Here is a 20,767-nt window from a genome sequence, read left to right on the forward strand (position 1 = left end):
CCCCCTCTTCAGCTCTGCTCTGCTGTAGCCTTATCTGCAGCTCCCAGGTGGCCAATGCCAGAGGATTAGTGGGTCCAGTGTCTGTATAAATTAGGGGGCAAGGGTGCTGCGGAGCTCCTTATCAGTGATTGAGGCTTTGGCCCAGGCTGTTGTCTTCACAGGAACCTGGTTAATGACAAGGGGACAGACAACATGGGGGGGGGGGGTGGGCTGCCTCCAGCCTGGATGTGCACTGTTGCCACTCTCACCCAGCAGTGTGGCACTGCTATGAAGCCCCCTCCCCCCAGTAGCAGTGAAGTGAGGCTAATCAGGGACGATTAGGGGACCGTGAGCTTGGGGGAGGGGTTTCTAGAAAAGAGGGACTGGGGAGGGGCTCCCGCAGAGCAGGTGCGGAGGGAGGGAGAAGTGCGAGGACTCACAGGCGCCCAGCCTCTCCTCCAGCAGCAGCACCTGGTCGCTGAGAGATTCGATTCTGTCGCCTCGGCCCCACAGCTCTGCCACCTGTTCTGGCTGCAGCTCTTCAGGCAGCACGGGCAGCACCGCCCGAACCCAGGCCCCGGCCTGACTGGCCCACTAGGAACAAGAGACGCCTCGGGGTGTTGGTGATGGGGCCCTCCACGCCGCAGGCTTGGCCCCAAGCGCCTCTGCTCACCTGCTCCAGTCGCTCCAGGCGCCCTCGAAGCTCACGAACCTCACGCCTCAAGGCGCGCTCATCAGGTTCTGCCTCCCGAACTAGGGCAAGGGAGAAGGAGGGGTGACCACCTGCCCGCCCTGGCGCTGGCCCTGAGCCTTCCCCGTGACCTACACTCACCGGCCACGCTGAGGATACTGGAACTAGTTGGGGCTTCCGGGGACCCCTCCGTGCAAGTGCGACCGTCGGGTCCCAGCACCAGACCGTGAGGGCAGCCGCAGGTGAAGCTGCCGGCCGTGTTGTGACAGCGGTGCGAGCAGAGGGAGACGCCGGCCCTGCACTCGTCCACGTCTGGTTACCGGAAAGAGCAGAGGGCTGAGCGGGGGACGCGGTCGGGGGCGGGGGCGCGCGCGCCGCTTGCAGGGGTGGTGAACCGACTCACCCACGTGACAGTGCTTCCCTCCCCAGCCGGGGGCGCACTCGCACTGGCCGGGCCGGACGCAGCTGCCTCCGTTCCGGCAAGGCTTGGCGCAGATGGCTGCGGGCCGGGCCGGGGGAGTGGGGATTCAGACCAAGCCGAGCCCTGCTCTCCCGCGCCGCCCGCAGGGCCTGAAAGACCCGGCCTCACCTTCACAGGTGAGCGCCCCCGGGTGCCGCTTCTTCCAGCCCTGGCAGCACGTGGTGTGGGTCTGCGGCACCTCGCGCCTCACCTCCCGCCACGCCACGCGGTACGTGGTCCTGGAACACAGCGCCCGCCTCGGGCTTGCATGGGGTCTTTGGGGCCCTTCGAGAAAGCCTGGAGCCCCAACTCCCTGGCCCTCACCTGTAGGTGCTGCAGACCTGCCTCCCAGAACACAGGGTCAGGTAGGGTTTGTACACTGGTTGGCTGTAGGATTCGTTGTAGCGGAGCGGGACCATCAGTGTCTGCTTGGCGCAGACCCCCTGACTGCGTCATTGCCGGAGAGACATTGAGTGGGCAGGGGTCTGGAGAGGCAGGAGTCCCACTTCCCTCCTGGGGCCACAGAGGCCCAGCTCCCCCTGGAGGAGATGCCTCCTGTGAAGCCCCACCCCCAGCAGAGGCTCCCCGCAGGACCTCACCCCGGCCCCATCCCCTGTGTCACCTCGCTTTGAGGGATCCACCCTTGGCCCCCTCGCCTGACAGCAGTCGCAGGAAGAGGAAGAGTCCGCTTAAGAGAGTGCGCAGCTCAGCCCCAGACCCCATGATCCTCTTTGACTTCAGACTTCAAGGGCTGCAGGCAAGAAAAGATTAATGGATGCTCTTCCCTCTGCTGCTCGTCTCCGCCCCACCAAGAGCAGTCTGCCAGCCCTTCTAAGGAAGTGACAGACACTCAGTTCACACCTGGATTGTCTGCACCTGTGTGTACCTTTAACTGGCGCCACCCATTTAGCATATCATGATCCACCGAGAGCATCCAGGCTCCCAGCCCGACACACTCCAGCACCCCGCAGCCTATCCGCCCCTCATCTGCTCTGCAAAACACGTGGTTATCCTTTCTAACATGCCCTCCTACAATTTCATCTTCATACTTTCAAGACCCAAGATGTACACCTTCGCACCTTACACACAAACCTAAGCACCTGCAGCCGCCACACCTTTAAACCATCCTGCTACCTTCACACACCCACACCATCCCATACAACCTGATGCCACACACTCCCGACTTAGTGCTTCCCAACCCCCACCCACCCTAAGACTCTGAGTGACCCCCACTCTTTCCCCATGACATTCTCTCCCTACCTGGCTTCCCCTTTTCTCCAGGGAGACTTCAGGCAGAGCAGTCCCGCAGCAGTAACTCAGACTAGTGGGTGGGCCTGGGCAGGCTGGGAAGGAGAGGAGGGGCTGGGCCAGACAGGGTCCTCCCATTCCTGCCCCCTTCCACAAGCCGCCTCCTCAGCTCCAGCCTGGTCAACGCAATGGGGTCAAGTCTCACTGCCCTCACCCCCACTGCAACAAAAGGCTCCCTGGAAATACCCACCCTCTGAGCCCCCTGCTTCTAGATGCTCAAAGGCAGCACAGCTACTGGCTCTGTAACGCCGCCCCAGCACGTGTGTGCACGCGCACACACACACACACACACACACACCCCTTCAACCCAGCTCTCTGGGGCAGAGAGAGAAGGCGCGCGCGCGAGTGGCTCAGGTCCCAGAAGCAGCAAGATCAGCTGAAGAAAGAAGGGCAAGTTGTCACAGAGGGCAGCAGGGCACCAAGGGGAAAACTGTCCCCATCTCTTGATGACATTTGTTAGGGCTTAGGGGCCAGAGTTGAGTCAGTCACCACTCCCCATGCCACAGCAGACAGGGCCCTATTGTCCCAGTCAAAATTCCTTCTTTCAAGGAAAAGGAGGCTCATTGTCCAGCCCCTCACCCAGCTTGGGCCCACAAAGGTCGAAGAGGGGCGCGACGAATGCCCACCCTGACCCTCAGCCCCCTCGTCTAGGCTGGGATGGCGGGCACATTCCACCCATGAGGCTGTTCCACCCATGAGGCTGTGGCCGTGCACACCACTGAAGCCCCGGGCTCAGCCCCCCAATCTGAGGCTGGGACAGGAAGAGAATTGTCTTCAGCAGGAAAGAACCCGCAGAGAATCAGGAACCCACACAGAATGGGCATTGAGAGAGCGGAAACACCAAGGGGGTCCCCGCCCCGCACCAGGCATCCGGGCACCCAGGCCTTGGGCTCTCCATCCCCACCCTGCTTGGAGAGCCAGGTCCCCTTCATGTGGAAATGAGCCAAGCAGCACTGCGGAAATGGAACTTTATTCCCATAAATACAGGAGTAATACCCATTTGAGGGTAGTTAAAAGAGGGGCTGGGGCCTCAAAGAAACTAGGCTCCCAGGGGTACCCCAACACTGATCATAGGGACTGGGGGATCCCCAAACCTGAGATGGGCCTCACAGGCCACAGATATTCCCCAACACTGACACTTCAACAACATAACTGTCCCCATAGGGGAGCCTCAGAACCCCACTCCCATGGGTGGTCTCTCTTGGGGGTGAGGAAGGCTGACGAACAGGGCAGTCCAGAGGAAAAGGGGACATGAGAGGACAGAAGCTAAAAATGTCCTGAGTGGCCTGGAGGGAGGCCCCTGGGGTGGGCAGGGGCTGCATTCTCCTCCTGTACAGCCAGATCTGGAGCAGCAGCAGCAGCAGTCACAAGTTAAAAACCTGCCTCCCACTTCCCAACCTCAGCTCTGGGAGAAAGGGAGAGCATGGAGCAGCCCCCGACAAGAGGACGTGAGGTAGGGAAGACCAGGACCTGTCATTCACGGGAGAGCAGGGCCGGGGGGCGGGGGGTGGGGGCGGAGGTTCTGGGAGCCCTGGTTGGCAGGGGCAGTGTGGGAGCCGTGAGGTGGCCACAGGCATGCCGGAGCTTGACTGCTTTCCAAGACCACCGCTGGGGCTCTGCGCTGGGGCGGTCCTAGGGACCCGAGAACACCCTCAGGAGAGCCAGGGTTCGATGCAGGTATCGTAGAGGGTGCGGTTGGAGTGCCAGGTTGTATGGGAGATCCCGGCCATCGGACACCTCACTATGGCCCCCCGTGCCAAGAGAGTCTTCAACCCAAAAGAGTCACGCAAATAAACCTTCGAGGCGGTGAAACATAGAAGAAAGATAAAAAGAGGGACAAAGTCAGTTGCTGCTGGTGTCCGGGGCCCCCTCCCCACAGGGTGAACCCTTCAATGCAGTGGTCAGTGACAGGGAGAGCTCTGGAAGGAGGGGGCGCAATGGGTGAAGTGACCCCAGGGAGCTCACCAGTTGTTCTTCCATCTCCAAGACCGTCTCATTTGCATCATAGAATCCAAAAAAGCTACAAAGAGATTTCGGGGGTGGGGAGGAGGTTATCAGGAGAGCTGGAGAAAACCAAGGTGGGCCAAGGTCCTTCAGGAATGCAGGCAGCAGGGGGACACTCAACTGGGCATCGTGTGCCTCAGGACATGGCACACTGAGGACATCTTAGCAAAAATACATAACCCGAATCTGGTCATGAGGAAATTCTACAAAACAGCTGGTCCATATGCTGCAGAAACAGCAATGTCATGGACAAGGACTGAGCAACTATTCCTGATTAAGAGAGACTAGAGTCTGACAACTGGGGTGAGCATCGTGGCACAGCTGGTTAAGCGGCTACCCACATCCCAGTTTGGAGCCAGACTGCCAGTTGGAGCCCCCGCTGCTCCACTACTGATCCAGCTCCCTGCTAATGCACCTAGCAGGCAGCAGAGGAGGGCCCAAGTATTTGAGTCCCTGCCACCCATGTGAGAGACCTGGATGGGGTTCCTGGCTCCTGGCTTCAGCCTGGTCCATCCCTGGCGGTAGCAGCCATTTTGGGGGGTGAACCAGTGAATGGAAGGCCCTCCCCTCTGCTTTTCAAAAAAATCTTTAAAAAAGGAGAGAAGGATGATGACTAAATGTTACATGATCCTGAGTTAAATTATGTATCGGATTTTTTTTTCTTTCTTACAAAGACAATTGAAAAAATCTGAATAAGGTCTATAGATTACGGTCTCTGTTTTAATTTCCTGCTTTTGATAATTGTACTGTGGATGTATTTTTTATATTTTAATGGACATATTTTAAAATGTTCCATGTATGTACATGGATGCACTGAAGTATTCAGAGATAGAGACATCATGTCTGCAAGCTACTTTCAAAGGGAACACATATTTAAATGTTGACTATATTTTTTTAAGATTTACTTATTTATGTGAAAGAGTCACACAGAGAGAGGAGAGGCAGAGAGAGAAAGAGTGAGAGAGAGAGAGGTCCTCCATCCACTGGTTCATTCCTCAAATGGCTGCAACAGCTGGAGCTGATCCAAAGCCAGGTGCCAGGAGCTTCTTCCAGGTCTCCCAATGCAGGTGCAGGGGCCCAAGGACTTGGGCCATCTTCCACTGCTTCCCAGGCCACAGCAGAGAACCAGATCAGAAGTGGAGCAGCCAGGTCTCAAACCAGCACCCATATGGGATGCCAGCACTGCAGGCAGCGGCCTTACCCATTACACCACAGCACCGGCCCCAACTATAATAAATATAACTGAATATTACCAGATACAAGGAAACATAAAATACATTTAGGGGACCCGCACTGTGGCACAGAAAGTTAAGCCACCATCTGCAACACAGGCATCCCATATGAACATCAGTGCCAGTCCTGGCTGCTCCACCTCCAATCCAGCTGCAAGCTAACGTGCCTGCAAAAGCAGTGGAAGATGGCCCAAGTGCTTAGGCCCCTGCACCCATGTGGGAGACCGGGATAGAATTTTAGGCTCCTGGCTTCAGCCTGGGCCAGCCCTGGCCATTGTAGCCCATCTGGGGAGTGAATTAGTAGATGAAAGATCTGTAACTCTGCCTTTCAAATAAGTAAATTTTTAAATATGTATTTATTTACTTAGGGACTTTTGGGAGGCAGAAAAGATATTAATGTAAACACAGTAAAATGTTAACATTTGAAAATCTAGCTAAAAATATACAAGGGTGCTTTGTACTATTTTGGTAACATTTTTTGGGAAAAAATATTTTTCATTTATTTTGACAGAGTGAAAGAGAGAGAGAGGAGAGAGAGAGAAAGAGAAAGGAGAGAGAGAGAGATATCTTCCATCTGCTGTTTCATTCTCCAAATGCCCACAACAGCCAGGGCTGAGCCATGCCAAAGATAGGAGCCTGGAATCCCATCTGGGTCTTCTATGTGTGTGGCAGGAACCCAAGTACTTGAGCCATCATCCACTGCTTTTCCAGGTCCACTCACAGGAAGCTAAATGGGAAGTGGAGTAGCCAGGACTTGAACAGGCACTCTGGTGTGGAATGCTGGCATCGCAGGCAGTGGCTTAACCCACTGCGCCACAGTGTCACCTGCAGTAACCTCAAGTACAAAGCACTTCAAAATAAAAAAGTCTTAAGATTTTTTAAAATTAAAGAATACTTAACTAGTGCAGGCACTGAGAGAATCCTGACCACAAATAACATAAACGCTAACAGTGCTGAGTCCAGCAGGCTGTGGGAACTAAGGGGATAGGCCACTTCCTAGTTCTAGAGCAGCGGCAAAGGCTTTCTCGCCATCACCCTGGCCCAGCGAAGGCTGTGCTGGGCAAAACGGGATCAGCGAAGCAAAGGCCCAGAGAGGAGGCACAACGGCATAGTGGAGGGGGTGGGGGCGGGCCTGGGGCCTTGTGGAGGGGCTGGATGGCAGAAAGCGGAGGACAGCAGTAGGGCCACAGGGACCTGGACTGCCGCCCCAGCTCTGCCCTACTCTCTGCAGAGTACATTACATCTGTCGCTTACCCTCCTTGTCTGAGATGAGACGTCTCCTTCAGAGAGACTGCCTGACTTTACTCTCTAAATGTGCGCAAGTTACTTAATCTCTTTGTGTCCTTTTATGTCCATTGAAGATAACAGGAATTACCTTGTAGGGTTCTGGTGGGGGTTGAATAAGCTTACGTAGGAGAACTACTCAAAACAGTGCCTTGGGACATGAACAAGCGCATATAACGCACTGCTGCTGTCAGTCATAAGGTGGCTGCAAGGGTGAAATGAGGTCACGTAGGTAAAGCCTGTCCCTTGCAACTGAACTATTGTGGCGTTGTAAGGGGTCTCACTCCTTCACTCAGCACCTCTGACACCCTCCCATCCCACTCAGAATAAACAATCAAAGGCCCTGGCTGCTAGGGGCTGGGAGGAGGTAGGGATGGGGACTTCTCTAATGGATGTGGAATTTCAGTTTGAGGGGGAAAAAGTTCTGAAGATGGACAGTGGGGATGGCTGCACAACAATATGAATGCATTTAAACAGCATAAACTGTACACTTTAAAATGAGTTAAAATAGGGGCTGGCGCTGTGGTGTAAGCGGGTAAAGCTGCTGCCTGCAGTGCGCCGGTTTGAGTCCCAGCTGCTCCACTTCTGATCCAGCTCTCTGCTATGTCCCAGGCAAGCAGTAGAAAATGGCCCAAGTCCTTGGGCTCCTGCACCCATGTGGGAGACACAGAAGAAGCTCCTGGCTCCTGGCTTCGGATCAGCACAGCTCTGGCCATTGTGGCCAATTGGGAAGTGAACCAGCAAATGGAAGACTTTTTTCTCTGCCTCTCGTTCTGTGTGTGACTCTTTCAAATAAATACATAAATCTTTTTTAAAAAAATTTAGTTAAAATAGGGGCCAGCACTGTGGCGTAGTAGGCTAAGCCTTCACCTGCGGTGCCAGCATCCCATATAAGCACCAGTTTGTATCCCAGCTGCTCCACTTCCAATCCAGCTCTCTGCCATGACCTGGGAAAGCAGTAGAAGATGGTCCAAGTCTTTGAGACCCTGCAAATCCATGGGAGACCTGGAAGAAGCTCCTGGCTCCTGACTTCAGATTGACCCAGATCCAGCCACTGGGGCTATTTGGGGAGTGAACCAGCGGATGGAAGACCTCTCTCTCTCTGTCTCTCCCTCTCTCTATATATAAGTTTACCTCTCAAATAAATAAATAAAATCTTTTTTTAAATGAATTAAAATAGTATTTTTTATGTTAACTAAATTTTATCACAATAAAAAATAAATATAAAGTCAAGGGCCTCACTTCAGCCAACACAGGCTCCACATAACTGGTCCCCTGCTGCCTCCTTCACTTCCTTACCACCCTCTCCCCAGCTCCTTGTGCTCTAGCCATCCTGGCCTCCTTATTCCTCACACCTGCCCCAGGGCCTTTGCAGGTGCCCTTTCTCCCTGGGTCATTCTGTCCCCAGACCATTGCCCAATTCCCTCCCTCACTTCCTTCAGTCTGAGCAAACCAGGACGACTTCCTTAGCCACCATGCAAAACGGGTCCCACTCATCCTGTGATCCCTTCCTCTGCCTTATTTTGTCACCACATGGCATACTTTTCTACGTATCATTGTCCCCAGCTAGAACGTAAGCCACGAGGGACTCTTCTCCTGACCAGCACATCCCCATGGCCCAGAACAGCACCTGGGCACATGATGCTTGGGCAGTATTTGTTGGGCAACTGAAGTAGTTCAGGTGACATTTCAGATCACCCATAACAGAGGTGAGCACAAAGTGCCACAGAGCCTCGGATTTTCCTGAGGGCAACAAGGAGAGGCTGGAGGCTGTGAGCATATTCTAGGTAAATAAAGAGGCGGTGGGGCCGGATTTGAGTACCGGCTGCTCCACTTCCAGTCCAGCTCTCTGCTATGGCCTGGGAAAGCAGTAGTAGATGGCCCAAGTCCTTGGGCCCCTGCACCTGCATGGGAGCCCCAGAAGAAGCTCCTGGCTCCTGGCTTTTGGATTGGCGCAGCTCCAGCTGTTGCAGCCAATTGGGGAGTGAACCAATGGATAGAAGACCTCTCTCTTTCTCTCCTTCTCTCTCTGTGTAACTCTGACTTTCAAATAAATAAATATATCTTTAAAAAAAAAAAAAAAAGAGGTGGTAGGAAATGTGACAAAATGGCATAGAGTTACACACACACTGTACCAGTACCAGTTTCCTGGTTTTGATATTGCTCTACTTAGGCAAGATGTAACTGCATAAGAGAAACTGGGTGAAGAGTACATGGGGCCCTCTATGCCATCTCTGCCACTTCCCAAGAACTTGGAAATTGCAAACTTTTACTCAGACGGGGTGGTGGCAGGGATGGAGAGAAAGTAGAATCGGTCAGTAGGACTTAGTGAAGTGACATGGTAGACACAGGGGTTGGGGTACAACCTCCAGGATTTGGTCTGGGGCGGCAGAATGAGTGGAAGGTAGGGAGGCGTGAGACAGAGATTGATGGGGCCTAGGCAGTGTCTTTAGCCAAGCTTCAGGCCACGCAGTCCCTTGTTACCTGGATTGCCAGGGAGTAATAACACCATCATCAGGGCCTCCAATGAGCACCAGGCGGCCCACACGAAGGAAGTTCTTCCGCCATGCTGTGTGGGGGTTGGAAAGAAGAGAGCCTCAGTCAGCCACAGGGGTCAGGTCAGGCCAGAGTGGGGGACACAGTAGGTCAGAGAAGCAGGAAGGGGGACCCAAGTAGGAGCATGGGGGTCTCACCAGTGGCGTTGGGATGGTCTCTCTCTCCATTGATCAGGGCCAGGAAACTGCTGGCATTGAGGTATAAGTCATCATGGTGAGGGTCTGGGACAAACAGCAGTTACAGGACAGTCAGGGGAGGATGAAGGGGCGGCAAGACCAGTCAGGAGGCTACAGTAATGGGCGGTTAGCCCCGTCACACCAGCAACAGTAATTATTAACATGAAAGCAAGCATGACTATCCAGCACCTATTAGGAGGCAGATGCTGTTCAAAGAACATCACATTCATTAACTTACTTAACCTGACAACTGCTCCATGAGGTTCATGCTCTGTTATTATTTCACAAATCAAGAAAGCTGAGTCACGGCAAAGTAAGCAACTTATCCAAAGTCATATAGTAGAGTCAATGACCTATTTGCAAAATCTAACCTGTCACTTTTTTTTTTTTTTTTAAGATTTAAGATTTAAGATTTTAAGATTTATTTATTTATTTTTTCTCCCACATGGGTAGTAGAGACCCAAGTATTTGGGTTGGTGCTGTGGCATAGTAGGCTAAGCCTCCACCTGCAAGGCCAGCATCCCATATGGACGCCGGTTCAAGTCCTGGCTGCTCCTCTTCCAATCCAGCTCTCTGTTTATGGCCTGGGAAAGCAGTGGAAGATGGCCCAACTTCTTGGGCACCTGTACCTGTGTAGGAGACCCCAAAGAAGCTCCAGGTTCCTGGCTTTGGATCAGCCCAGCTCCAGCCATTGCGGCCATTTGGGGAATAAACCAGAGTAAACCTTTCTCTCTGTCTCTCCCTCTCTGTCTCTCCAATAAATAAGTAAAATCTTTTTTAAGAAAAACAAAAGATGTATTTATTTGAAAGGCACAGTGACAGAGGCAGAGACAAGGAAAGAAAGAAATCTTCCAGGGGCCGGCGCTGTGGCTCACTTGATTAATCCTCCGCCTGCGGCACCGGTATCCCATATGGGCACCGGGTTCTAGTCCTGGTTGCACCTCTTCCAGTCCCAGGAGGGCAGTGGAGGATGGCCTGAGTTCTTGGGCCCCTGCACCCCCATGGGAGACCAGGAAGAGCCACCTGGCTCCTGGCTTCGGATCAGCATAGCGCCGGCCATGGTGGCCATTTGGGGAGTGAACCAACGGAAGGAAGACCTTTCTCTCTGTCTCTCTCTCTCTCTCTCACTGTCTATAACTCTACCTGTCAAATAAATTAAAGAAAGAGCAAGAGAGCGAGAGAGCGAGAGAGTGAGAGAGCGAGGAAGGAAGGAAGGAAGGAAGGAAGGAAGGAAGGAAGGAAGGAAGGAAGATAGATTGGTTGGTTGGTTCCATTCCAAGCCAGGAGCCAGGAACTCCATCCAGGTCTCCCACGTGGGTAGTAGAGACCCAAGTATTTGGGCTATCATCCACTGCCTTCCCAGGTGCATTAGTAGGAAGCGGGATAGGAATCGTAGTAGCTAGGACTTGAACAAGGTGCTACAATATGCGATATGGGCAGCTTAAGCCACTGTGCCACAACGCCCTCCCCTGCCACTCATTTTTGTAACTCAAGTTTCACTGGAATAGAGACACATGTATTTACATAAGGTCTATGGCTGTTTTCATACTGCAACAGAATTGAGCAGCTGTGGCAGAGATTTTATGGCCTAAAAAGCCCAAAACATTTCCTATGTGGCTCTTTACAGACAGGCTGTGTCGACCCCGGCATCAGATAGAGACTCTGAGGCAATGAGGTGATAAACAGAAGGCATTGCAATGCTGCCTGTTCAGATAGGACGTGCTCCATAATGCAAGTTATCACTATTGCTGTAGAGAGGAGAGCCACAGCCCTCCCCCTCCAGGATGCCCTCTCCGTGGGGCCCCCCGTTCAGCAACCCCAACTCACCGTGCCAGTAGTTGCAGATGGAGAATTCCTGGCCCCAGGGGCTATAGCAGATCCGGTAGAGGTTGGACCGCATGGAGGTGGGAAAGAGCCACTTCAGATAGTCTGTGTCTGGCAAAAGAGCAGCGGCAGTGCCAAGTGGCCACCAACCTTGTGCCCGCCAAGCTCAAGGCCTTCAGTGGAGCCCACAGTGCCCACTCACCTCCATACTGTCCCATTTGTGGTGAGGAAAGGGAGATGAAAGAATCCACATTGTGATCGTCCATGACAGAGAGCAGGGCCCGGCACACGAGGCCCCCTGTAGGAAGAACACCAAGGCTGGGCAGGGTCTTAAGGGCAGCCAGGACGAGAGACTGCAGCCCTACTCTTCCCCCCTCCACAATGCACATAAAGGAGACTAGGAGAAGGCAGATACACCCTGACCCAAAAGGTCACACGCCCTGTGGCACAGCCAGAATAGGTTCCAGGCTGCCTGATGCTAACTCTGGGATGCTTCTACACACCCCATAGCCCTCAAGTCCAAGAACCAAGAGTTACGCAGGAAGAAGGAGCCTCCCTCCCATACAAGAGCCTGAGACGAGCCCAACACTAGAAAAGTCAGAAAGGAAAGGCCCAGGTGACAGGGCTCTCTCTCTGGGCAGTGTGGCGCAGAAGAGGGGACACCTGGCAGCTTTTCCCACGCAAGGATGAAACAGACAGGGCTCAGGAGTCGGGGGAGGGGTTGCCTACCCTGAGAGTAGCAGATGAGATGCACCCCTTCAGGGGCCTTTGCCATGATGGGGACCACAGCCTCTCGGAACCCTTGCACCTGTTCCCACAGGGGCCGCAAGCTCTCTCTCCCATCGAAGAGATCTAGCACTGTCACCACAGTCCCAGGGTGTGTCTGTGAGGAGGGGGCAATGCAGCCGCCGCGGAAGGGCTGTGAGCGTCCCCCCTCCCCCTTCCCAGCAACCGCAGGCCGACGGTGCCCTGCTGGAACCAGGCCTTCCCGGCCCCCGGCAGGGAACCGGGCAGGCCCAGAGGAGCGGCGTTCAGCTCTTCCCCCGCCCTCCCCCTCCCCAGTCTCTGTGGACACCCTCAATGCCCTCCACCCCGCGTCCCCGACAGACCTCGTTGATGTATTCCAGCAGGTGGCGGAAGCTGTACGAGCTGTCAAAGAGCCCGTGCACCACAATGACCGGCTTGTAGGCAGCGCGGTGCGGCGCGGGGGCTGCGGGCAGCAGCAGCGGCAGGAACGGCAACAGGAGCAGGACCCAGGCGCAGGGCAGCCGCTGCCCACCGAGCCCCAGCATGCTCCCGCCTGAGGAGGGGGGAGATGAGAGGCTGTGAGGAGACAACGACTCCTCCCCGGCTCACAATAAACGCCTGGCCATCAAACCTTCCCTTCCTGCTCCCACAGCCGGTCCTTGTCACAAAATAACCTACTTCCCACAAACTCCAGTCCTTTCCCCACAAACACACCCCTCGGCCACGCAGATGCGCCCGTGAGCACCTCAAGTCCCGCCCCCAACTCGGCGCTCGGCGGGGAGGGGGTGGAGAGAGGCAGGGGGCAGGGTCCCCAGGCCCTTAAGCTTCCTAACGCATCACAGCAGCCTAGCACGAGCAGGGGTTCTGGACGACCCCCGCGCAGCAGCCTAGCCCCCTGGAGAGGGCACACGCCCACCTGGCCCGCTTCCGTAGGCCTCTGTCCTCCCGCTGTTTACTTCTCGATAGCCTGGAACCCGCGAGGAAGGCAAGGGGGTGTGAGAGGACAGCGCGCCGGGGAACGACGGGTGGGAGCGGCGAGGGCTGCTCGGGGTCGCGCAAAGCCGTCACGTCCGGGGCTTTCCCTGGCAACGGTGCCAGCGTCCCCCGTAACGCGGCCCGGGACCGGAGGGGCAGTGGAACGTTCCACTGCGCCCTAGGAGCGGGGGGGGGGATAAACGGAGCGATCCATTCAGGCCAGTGGGGAGAAGGAGAAGCAACGATTATCCTGGGCATCGAAAGAAAGCTTCTCGGGCCCCCGCGGCACCCAGAGACTCAAGGGCTCGGTTTCTCTGCCTTGCTTTGCCCCCACTTCCCAATTCAGAGGCCCGGCTCCGCAGCGGAACGCGAAGTTCCCTGTCCCCAAGGGACGCTGGGGGCAGACTGGGGACAGGGGGCCTGCGCCTTCTGCCGCCCGCCGGCTGAGTGAGCTGGCGGGGCGGCCAAGAGGGCTGACGGCAGCCCAGGCGTCCTCAGGGTGCCCGCGCGCCCGCCCCAGGTCAGCGCCTTACAGCTCTTCCTTGTGAAGTGCGTGTAGTGCCCTTGTCTCCCGAGACGCGGAGAGTCCTCAAGGCCCCTTGAGCTAAGTGCAGCCTGGCCCAGTTTCCCCGCCCTCACTCCACTAGACTGCCCCCCCCCAAAGACGACCCACCCCCCAAGGGGCGGAGGGCCCCCAGGGCTGCGCTGACTCACGCCTGCGTGGTTCCGACAGATCCTTGAAACTGGGCGACCCCTACCAGCCGGGCCTCCCGGGGCAGCTCCGGGCCCTCCCACCCCGTCCGGACTTCGGGCGTCCACACCTGCTCTGCCTCTGTGCTCCCCCTGCCCGACACCCTAGCGTCGCGGCCAGAGCTTTATCTGTTAGGGCTTTTACTTAGTATCTGAAGACGCGTCCATTAGGAAAGGATTTCTCAGCAGGTCTGAGCTCCTCCTCCCTCCTGGCACACGCTTTCCTCCTGCTAAACTCGTCTCTCCCAATAAAACCGATCTGCGCTCGGGATTGTGTCAAGTGAGGAGGGGTTGGGGGAAGGGACCAGGGGCTCAAGCGAACGCCTGCAAAACCGGAATGACCGGTAAGAGGCTGGGATCTGAATCCCTGCGGTCCTGGTCCCGGTCCCGGTCGGGACTCGGTGCCGGTCTGCGGTCCCCGCCAGGACTGGAACAGCGACAGCGACTGCCTCTGGCGGGGACCGGGAAGTACCAGCCTTCAAGAGCAGAGAAAAGGGAGAAAGGGGGATAACAATATTTCTCTGGCTTTTTTTTTTTTTTTTTTTTTTTTTTTTTTTTTTGCAAAAAGACCAACTGGTGTGAATCTCGCTAGGCCGCCTGTCCTCAACCCCCTCCCCACCCACGCGCTTCCAAGACGCAAAAAGCAAATAAAAGACTGCAATAACCGGGTGCCTCGGGTCGCTCAGGAGGTGGAGCTGCGTGGGCAGCCGCGGTGGGTGGGGGCAGGGGACTTCGGAGAATGGATGTGAACACAGACGCCCCAGGAAGCCCAGGGCAGCTGGACAGGCAAGGTGGGCCGGGAAGCACAAACATGCTTTCCCCAACCTCGCTGCCATCCTTCCTCTCCCAAAGCTCCTTAACCCGGGAGGAAGATGTCTCTGCAACCTTCCAAGCTCACTCTTGCCTCTCCCCACACCCATCCCAACAGGCCTGACTATCCCCAATCATCTCACTTCACTGCAGGTGCACGCTGTACCTTAGAAACTTTTCAGACCACCTCAGCTGTCCACTTTGCCCAGTGCTCTCCCACACATTTATTTCTCCTAACAAGGAGAAAACTGCGACCAAGGATTTGAGAAAAGACCCTGCTGCCTTGCAGGGAGTTTCAAAGGGAAGCTGAGGGAGGGAAGACCCCGCTGGGTGAACCAGGTGAGGAACTGGGCTACTGAATTTGCTGCGCACCTGCTTGCTTCCTCCCGTAATGTAGTCACTATAGCGAGCCTTGGTGGGGAAGACTCTAGAGAGTTCTCTCTCCCTCCTTCCTTTAGTCCCACCCGCCTCGCCTGGTCTTGCCTCCCTGTTTCCATGACAACTCCAAGGGAGCCTAAACTGGGGGCTAGAATGCCAGGGTGAGAGGAGGAGAGAGGTGGTCCAAGTACAGAGAAACGGAGGAGACGAAGTGGGGGGAGACATCTGAAGCCCTCCCCCTCCCTTGCCTCGGTCCCTTTAAGCTCCCCCCCACCTCCACCCCCCCCCAGCCGCTGTCTTCATCTCTCCATCTCTGCGCTGCTGCCGGCTGCGCCATCCCGGACCCAGACTCTGGACCCGGCTGGGGTTCCTGACTCCAACAGCAGGGACCTTGTCCCAGCGACACCACAGGCATGTCATCGGAGAAGTCAGGTAAAAAACAATAACAAACCCTCCTGCTCCCTCTGTAATCTCCTGAACCTATCCCCCGGCTCCGACCCCCTCCCTTACCTGCCCCCCCCACCTCGGGTGCTCTGTTCCATTTCTCTTCTCTCCAGCTCTCAACTCCCCCTGATCCCCCTCCCCATTCTTTCTCCCTCCCCTCCCTCCCTTCCCTTCCTCTTTCCAGTATCCTCCTGTGCCCCTTGCCAGTAACATGGGTGGGGGGCAGGTTGAGAGGGTGACGGAGGTACAGTGTGGCTGTGGCTTAGCCTCAGCCAGGGACTGCAGGGATAGCATTCTTGGGAGTGACAGATGGACAGTCTCCGGCTCACATGGAGACATCCAGTGGAGAAATACGGAGAGACATGATCAGATTGGGGTTGGCAGGGGAGTGGAATACCCTAAGACCATGACCAGAGATTGCCAGAGAGCCCAGGGCAGCCCTCTACAGCAGGAATAGCCCAGAGGAACATGTCGTCCCATACGTGTTTATGCAACTGTTGAACACATGTCAACACGGCGTTCCGTGTCTGCACATGTGAACAAACAGGACCAGCTGCCATAAGCCACCCCAAGGATAGGAGCCGGGGTCTGGTGGGAGCTGGGTGCTTATCGCTGAATGAAAAGAAGAGCAGAGCACAGGTGTGACCTCAAAACTAGATGGAAAGGAAGGGGGGAGCAGGTGGCCTAGATACAACCCCTCTCTGACCCCAGAATGAGCGATGGCTTCTCACTTCTCTGTGTGTGTGTCTCTCCCACCATCTTCCTCCGTCCCTGACTGCACCTCGCCTTACTCCTCTTCTCTCCCCTGATCCTCTTGTCGGCTCACCGCTCCCAGGCCTTCCGGACTCAGTCCCTCACACTTCGCCGCCGCCATACAATGCCCCCCAACCCCCAGCCGAGCCCCCCGCCCCGCCCCCACAGGCAGCCCCCTCCTCGCACCATCACCACCACCACCACTACCACCAGTCTGGCACGGCCACCCTGCCGCGCTTAGGAGCAGGCGGCCTGGCCGCCTCTGCGGCCGCCGCGCAGCGCGGTCCCTCGTCCTCTGCCACGCTGCCCCGGCCCCCCCACCACGCCCCGCCCGGCCCAGCCGCCGGGGCGCCTCCACCCGGCAGCGCCACCTTGCCCCGCATGCCACCCGACCCTTACCTGCAGGAGACTCGCTTCGAGGGCCCACTTCCCCCGCCGCCACCCGCCGCTGCCGCCCCGCCCCCGCCGCCGCCAGCCCAGACCGCCCAGGCCCCCGGCTTCGTGGTGCCCACGCACGCGGGGGCGGTGGGCACGTTGCCGCTGGGGGGCTACGTCGCGCCCGGCTACCCTCTGCAACTGCAGCCCTGCACTGCTTACGTGCCGGTCTACCCGGTGGGTACGGTGAGTTGGGGCAGATGGGGGCGGGGGTAGGGGGCCTGGGAGGAGCCGGGCAGGTGGAACAAGACTTTGAAATTGGGGACGCACTGGCGGCAGGAGGGATAGAGAAACAGGGCCAGGGGACCAGGCGGTGTTCCAGGGACAAGACCCAAAGAGAAGGGAATCCGAGAGGGGCGGGACCAGGGACTGTTCCTGGAGGTGAGGGCCTCCGGGTCTACTGGTGTCAAGTCAGGGCCTTGGAGGGGACAGAGCTTAGAGGGCCGGAGGAGTCTGGAAGAAGTTGAAGCGCCTGGCAGGAGAGAAATAAATGCACCCGAGAACCCCTGGGCGAGGTGGAGGTGCTGAGGGTGGGGACACCTGAGTCGATGAGGCAGAAGCACTCGGGACTGGGTGGGCAGGGAGAAATGAGAACTGAAGCGAGGTCAGAACAGTGCTGGTGAGGCCATAGCTTGGAGGGGGCAAGACCCCCAAGAATAAGGGGGTTGGTGACGCAGTGAAGGAAGGAGGGGGTCCTATGCAAAATATCTGGGTGTCCTGACAAGGTAGTAGAATGAGAAGTCCGGACTAAGGAATGGGCTTTCAAAACCACTATGCCAGCAATCCACCGTGGGGAGCTCTGGGAGGGTCGCAGTGACATCGCCCCCCCCCCAACTTTCCTTCACAGCCCTATGCAGGCGGGACCCCGGGGGGAACTGGAGTGACCTCTACGCTACCCCCGCCTCCCCAGGGCCCAGGCCTGGCCCTCCTGGAGCCGAGGCGTCCGCCACACGACTACATGCCCATCGCGGTGCTGACCACCATCTGCTGCTTCTGGCCCACGGGCATCATCGCCATCTTCAAGGCAGTGCAGGTGGGGAGAGGGCAGCGGCTTGCTGGGCTTTTCTTAGTCCCAGGGAGTGCTGGGCGCTCTGGAGCTTATCTTGGGGGCGGGGCCGAGGCCTGTGAGCGAGGCCAAGGCTCTCTGACCGCCCCCTCCCCACACCCGTTGTCCTAGGTGCGCACGGCCCTGGCCCGCGGAGACATGGTGTCGGCCGAGATCGCTTCGCGCGAGGCCCGGAATTTCTCCTTCATCTCCCTGGCCGTAGGCATTGCAGCCATGGTGCTCTGTACCATCCTCACCGTAGTCATCATCATCGCCGCGCAGCACCACGAGAACTACTGGGATCCCTAGAAACGCACCCAGCCGGGCTCCGCGCTGCGCCCCGCGACCTCCCGGCTGCGTTCTGCAGTCAGGCCGAAGACCCAGGGGACGCCCTGCACACCTGCCTCGGGGGCCGCCGGACTTCGTTGCATCCTAAGCTCCGCCTCCACGGGACCTCTCGCCCCGCGAGCGCGCTGCGAGTCCAGTTCCTCAGGAACCCCTGCAGAGCCCACACCCCTAGGGACGCCCGGCGCTCCCCGAAATGCCGGGCCCCCGGTCGCCCCAGGTCCCCGCCCGCTCAAAGTGCAGCGCCCCCGGCGGAGCTCCCTCGGTCTGCGCCCCCCAGCCTGGAGTCTGGTCCCCAAAGCCCAGGGTCCTCTGCAGGCTCCGCTCCAGCCCTGACAAAACCCCGCCTCCAGATCGGCAGGCTCCGCCCTCTTTTCTTCTCCAAGGGGTGATGCAGTCCGGTGACCCGGTCTGTGGCTGCCGGCCTCGCTCGCTGACAGACAGACTCTACCCCTTCTCCGGGCGAGGGGACCGAGCCCCGGGCTAGCCGTGCCCCAACGCTCACCCCCGTTTTGGCTAGCACGGTTTAGTCCCTCATCCGCCGGCCTCTGCCCTTTTTCTTGCTAATCCCGGCATCTCTTATTTTGAATGAGATTTGAGAGGTTTCCGGTGGAAGACCCTTCACCCTGGGATAAGAAATGTAAATAGTCCCCACCACCCGTCCCACAGCCAGCCCTAGGCAGCCGGCAAAGGGAACCCAGGCCGCGGCCCTCCCAGCCCCGCTCGCTCGGCGGCCCCCGCCTTGTTCTGATCTGTGTGCACATCTGTGTGTGAACTTCTGAACGATGATATTAAAGAGACATGGTGGATTTAGCACCGCAATTCCAAAGCCCGCGGTCCCCGGAGAGACCCTGCCCTTCACCTCTCCCAAAGAGAGACAGAAGTGGGAGCCCACAGAGCTGCGGACCAGGGGGGGGGTCCCTGGGAGCCCACCAGGGCCTCGCCTCTTTGCCTCTCCCTGCTGGATGTGGGCATGGGGATTTGGAGAAGGGACATGTATAAGGAGATGCAGAGATTTCTCAGATCTGCAGGAAGTGAGGGAAGGGGGCAGACCACTGTGGGGAAGTTGTCTAGGAAAGGGTGGGAGAGGAAAGGGGAAGAAACCAACCTGCGGCAGCTGTCCCTGACTGTGGGCTGCCGGTGGAGGTGACATGGTTTAGGGGCACATGGCGCCCTGTAGGGGATAGAGGGACAGGGACAAGAACCGAGCTGTGGGAGCTGGGCGGGCTGAAGCTTCTTAGCCTCCTGGGGTCTTGGTGAGGGGTGGCAGAGCTGTGGGCCTGGAGTCTTTGGTTGTATTCCTACCCTGACTCTGTGCATTCTTACCCCGCGATGTTTCACTGTGCAGGCTGCTGGTGAGACATCTGCCCAGGGGCAGCTGTGACCCCTGACCCCACCGGGCTTCCTATTCTGAGAGCAGCCTTGGGAGGACGAGGGCTGTGCTGGGGGTGTCACCAGTTCTCCTTGGACGTTTTCAGCTTCACTGCGCCAAATGTCTTGAAAAAAAAAACAATCTACATTTGCAGCTTGTACTTCCTCACCCAAATCACCATATACAGTTTTCTTAAGTAGGGGAGTATTGCTGTTGGGAATGTGTCTGTGTCTTTCTTTCATATCCCCTGTTTCTTGACTTCTTTTTTTTTTTTTTTAAGATTTTTATTTTATTCATTTGACAGGTAGAGTTGTAGACAGAGAGAGAGAGAGAGACAGGTCTTCCTTCCGTTGGTTTACTCCCCAAATGGCCAGGAGCCAGGTGCTTCCTCCTGGTCTCCCAGGCAGGTGCAGGGCCCAAGCACTTGGGCCATCCTCCACTGCCTCCCCGGGCCACAGCAGAGAGCTGGACTGGAAGAGGAGCCACCAGGACTAGAACCCGGCACCCATATGGGATGCCAGTGCCACAGGCGGTGGATTAACTTCTTTTTTTTGTAAGATTTATTTATTTGAAAGTCATAGTTACACGGGGGGGTGGGCGGTGAGAGAGAGAGTCTTTCATCCACTGGTTCACTCTCCAATTAGCTGCAATGGCTGGAGCTGTGCCGATCTGAAGCCAGGAGCCAGGAGCTTCCTCTGGGTTTCCCACGTGGGTGCAAAGGCCAAAGGACTTGGACCATCTTCTACTGCATTCTCAGGCTATAGCAGAGATCTGGATTGGAAGTGGAGCAGCCAGGTCTGGAACCGGTGCCCGTATGAGATGCTGGCACTTCAGGCCAAGGCGTTAGTTAACCCACTGCACCACAGCACTGGCCCCTTGACTTTTAAAATATGATTTCACTCTCCTGAAAAGCACTCTCAAATGCACCCGATGACCAGAGGTTACCCAGAGCCAAGACCAGTGGCATTTTCATAATACTCTCTCTTAACCCTGGAATCCTCACCTGCTAGGTTCAGAGACATATCTTCTCCTCTGCCCCCATACAAACACACCACTTATCTCCCTCCTCTGCTATCCCCTTTTACTTTGTTTCCCTGAGTATCTATCTCTGGACTCTGGACAGTTCCCTTCTCTGAGTCTTTCTCTTGCAAATGTCGTCCACTTGAACTCAGCCATCATCCCTAACCCACTGCTTCCCC

At 56.7% G+C, this 20,767-nt stretch overlaps 3 protein-coding genes across 21 annotated transcripts; 1 reads left to right on the forward strand and 2 right to left on the reverse strand.

The window, feature by feature from the left end:
• Window positions 1-75: 75 nt before the first annotated feature.
• Window positions 76-2,744, reverse strand: EGFL8 (EGF like domain multiple 8). 3 transcript variants are annotated; one of them, XM_089334213.1, is made up of 9 exons: window positions 2,391-2,744; window positions 1,753-1,881; window positions 1,455-1,577; window positions 1,260-1,369; window positions 1,074-1,169; window positions 812-982; window positions 653-732; window positions 420-573; window positions 76-165 (listed from the first exon to the last, which is right to left on the reverse strand). In XM_089334213.1, the coding sequence occupies exons 2-9, from the start codon at window positions 1,851-1,853 to the stop codon at window positions 122-124; spliced, it is 879 nt and encodes a 292-aa protein (XP_089190339.1). In that variant the 5' UTR covers window positions 1,854-1,881; window positions 2,391-2,744; the 3' UTR covers window positions 76-121. The 3 variants fall into 3 exon arrangements, with proteins under 3 accessions (XP_089190339.1, XP_089190340.1, XP_089190341.1); XM_089334214.1 differs by having other exon boundaries at window positions 2,629-2,692; XM_089334215.1 differs by lacking the exon at window positions 420-573.
• Window positions 2,745-3,392: 648 nt separating this feature from the next.
• PPT2 (palmitoyl-protein thioesterase 2) lies at window positions 3,393-16,894 on the reverse strand. Of its 15 annotated transcripts, none has more exons than XM_089334198.1 (10): window positions 13,770-13,926; window positions 13,178-13,228; window positions 12,624-12,814; window positions 12,244-12,397; window positions 11,717-11,812; window positions 11,518-11,625; window positions 9,652-9,735; window positions 9,443-9,527; window positions 4,404-4,458; window positions 3,393-4,234 (listed from the first exon to the last, which is right to left on the reverse strand). In XM_089334198.1, exons 3-10 carry the CDS (start codon window positions 12,804-12,806, stop codon window positions 4,091-4,093), a joined length of 909 nt encoding a protein of 302 aa, XP_089190324.1. In that variant the 5' UTR covers window positions 12,807-12,814; window positions 13,178-13,228; window positions 13,770-13,926; the 3' UTR covers window positions 3,393-4,090. The 15 variants fall into 15 exon arrangements, with proteins under 15 accessions (XP_089190324.1, XP_089190331.1, XP_089190327.1 ...); XM_089334205.1 differs by having other exon boundaries at window positions 12,244-12,372; window positions 13,770-13,897; XM_089334201.1 differs by lacking the exons at window positions 13,178-13,228; window positions 13,770-13,926 and adding an exon at window positions 16,771-16,894.
• On the forward strand, window positions 14,995-19,009 carry PRRT1 (proline rich transmembrane protein 1). Of its 3 annotated transcripts, none has more exons than XM_089334195.1 (5): window positions 14,995-15,135; window positions 15,465-15,606; window positions 16,454-16,992; window positions 17,654-17,839; window positions 17,984-19,009. In XM_089334195.1, the coding sequence occupies exons 2-5, from the start codon at window positions 15,588-15,590 to the stop codon at window positions 18,158-18,160; spliced, it is 921 nt and encodes a 306-aa protein (XP_089190321.1). In that variant the 5' UTR covers window positions 14,995-15,135; window positions 15,465-15,587; the 3' UTR covers window positions 18,161-19,009. The 3 variants fall into 3 exon arrangements, with proteins under 3 accessions (XP_089190321.1, XP_089190322.1, XP_089190320.1); XM_089334196.1 differs by having other exon boundaries at window positions 16,454-16,983; window positions 17,984-18,293; XM_089334194.1 differs by having other exon boundaries at window positions 15,004-15,135; window positions 16,777-16,992; window positions 17,984-18,728.
• The last annotated feature ends 1,758 nt before the right edge of the window (window positions 19,010-20,767 follow it).

This window comes from Oryctolagus cuniculus, chromosome 5 (genome assembly GCF_051225735.1).
Source record: "Oryctolagus cuniculus isolate XC-2025 breed Fujian yellow rabbit chromosome 5, ASM5122573v1, whole genome shotgun sequence".
In the NCBI taxonomy this organism is placed as follows: Eukaryota; Metazoa; Chordata; class Mammalia; order Lagomorpha; family Leporidae; genus Oryctolagus; species Oryctolagus cuniculus.

Bases quoted from the DNA above. Each gene is read 5' to 3' on its own strand.
- PRRT1 (XM_089334194.1), top strand. The intron at 16,993-17,653 runs GTGAGTTGGGGC...TTTCCTTCACAG, and splicing joins CGGTCTACCCGGTGGGTACG to CCCTATGCAGGCGGGACCCC. The intron at 17,840-17,983 runs GTGGGGAGAGGG...CCGTTGTCCTAG, and splicing joins CCATCTTCAAGGCAGTGCAG to GTGCGCACGGCCCTGGCCCG.
- PPT2 (XM_089334201.1), bottom strand. From the start codon at position 12,806: ATGCTGGGGCTCGGTGGGCAGCGGCTGCCCTGCGCCTGGGTCCTGCTC. The intron at 9,736-11,517 runs GTGAGTTGGGGT...TGTTTGTCCCAG, and splicing joins CATCTGCAACTACTGGCACG to ACCCTCACCATGATGACTTA. The intron at 9,528-9,651 runs GTGAGACCCCCA...ACCCCCACACAG, and splicing joins AGACCATCCCAACGCCACTG to CATGGCGGAAGAACTTCCTT.
- EGFL8 (XM_089334213.1), bottom strand. From the start codon at position 1,853: ATGGGGTCTGGGGCTGAGCTGCGCACTCTCTTAAGCGGACTCTTCCTC. The intron at 1,578-1,752 runs GTGACACAGGGG...GCAATGACGCAG, and splicing joins GGTGGATCCCTCAAAGCGAG to TCAGGGGGTCTGCGCCAAGC. The intron at 1,370-1,454 runs GTGAGGGCCAGG...GCTGTGTTCCAG, and splicing joins CAGGTCTGCAGCACCTACAG to GACCACGTACCGCGTGGCGT.